This window comes from Montipora capricornis, chromosome 7 (genome assembly GCF_036669925.1).
Source record: "Montipora capricornis isolate CH-2021 chromosome 7, ASM3666992v2, whole genome shotgun sequence".
In the NCBI taxonomy this organism is placed as follows: domain Eukaryota; kingdom Metazoa; phylum Cnidaria; class Anthozoa; order Scleractinia; family Acroporidae; genus Montipora; species Montipora capricornis.
This window is the reverse complement of record NC_090889.1, coordinates 38,251,456-38,252,481: the sequence shown is the minus strand read 5'-3', so window position 1 is coordinate 38,252,481 and position 1,026 is coordinate 38,251,456. Positions and strand designations below refer to the sequence as shown.

General features: G+C 36.2%; 1 protein-coding gene across 1 annotated transcript in view; it reads left to right on the top strand.

The window, feature by feature from the left end:
- LOC138055913 (uncharacterized) overlaps positions 1-1,026 on the top strand; it is a 5,448-nt gene extending 4,422 nt beyond the window's left edge. Inside the window, exon 2 of the mRNA XM_068901780.1 lies at positions 948-1,026. Coding sequence (XP_068757881.1) covers positions 948-1,026 — 79 coding nt within the window. The remainder of the gene's footprint in view (positions 1-947) is intronic.

Genomic DNA, 1,026 nt, shown 5'->3' with positions numbered 1-1,026 from the left:
ACAACTTATAACGTTTATATCCTTTATTCAAAAATGGGGAACATTTATACTTCAAAATTTTGAAAACGTTTGGCATTAACACGTTTAGTACAACTGTGCGTATCGAATGCCGCCTTTTAATGTGGTACTCCGTATTTACCTTTTAAGATATTTGGATGTTTATCATGTCACGTGACCTATTTTCCTCAATTGTTCATTGCTCTTAACATGTGGACATGATTAAAAGGCGGCATGACAAAGCCCTTAGAAGGGGTCATCGAATAATCAAGAAACAAGATTGATATAATGTAGCTGAATGTTCCCCATTTTTGAGTAAAAAATATAACTGTTATAAGTTGATTTCGGGTCACGTGACAAGAATGTGGTACGGGATATTTTGGAAAAGTTATAACAATACCGATAACTAACTGCCTGCCAAGTTTCATAGTCCGGGACAAATGCCTTCCCTTCAAATAAAAATATGCATAATAATTAGGCTGGTCAAGCCTTAATACACTTGAGTTTGAGAAATACCAAAACTGCGGCTAAAGGTCCAGAATTGCTAATCGCGCCTGGTCTAACAACCACGCCATTGATTTTGAAAACGCGTCAATTACTGACAAAGGCACTTTTAGAACCAGAAAAACATTAGAAGTATGGCATACCGGAGTGACACCTAACGCGGATAACAATTCTTGCAGGTTACCTGGACAATACAACATTCTTTTTAACAAATATTCATAATCATTTACATTCTTGTTATTTCGCAGTTCACGTTTTTTATTTAAAATTTCTCATCGCTTGCTTATCATTCATTTTACCCGTCGAAGACTACAGTTCGGGCAGTCGAAAGCTCGTAGTTTTTAATCATTTTAGCCAGAGATCGTTTTTTACTGGATTGCCAAACCCAGTCGGAATCTGCTTTGATTTCTCCGTATTTTTATTCTTTTTATTTTTATTTTTTTTAGTGTCATAAAAAGTCTTGCTTGTCACTCCCCTGCTAAGTGGTGTCTTTGTGCACAGAGTCTTCTGTGCGTATTTTGTTAG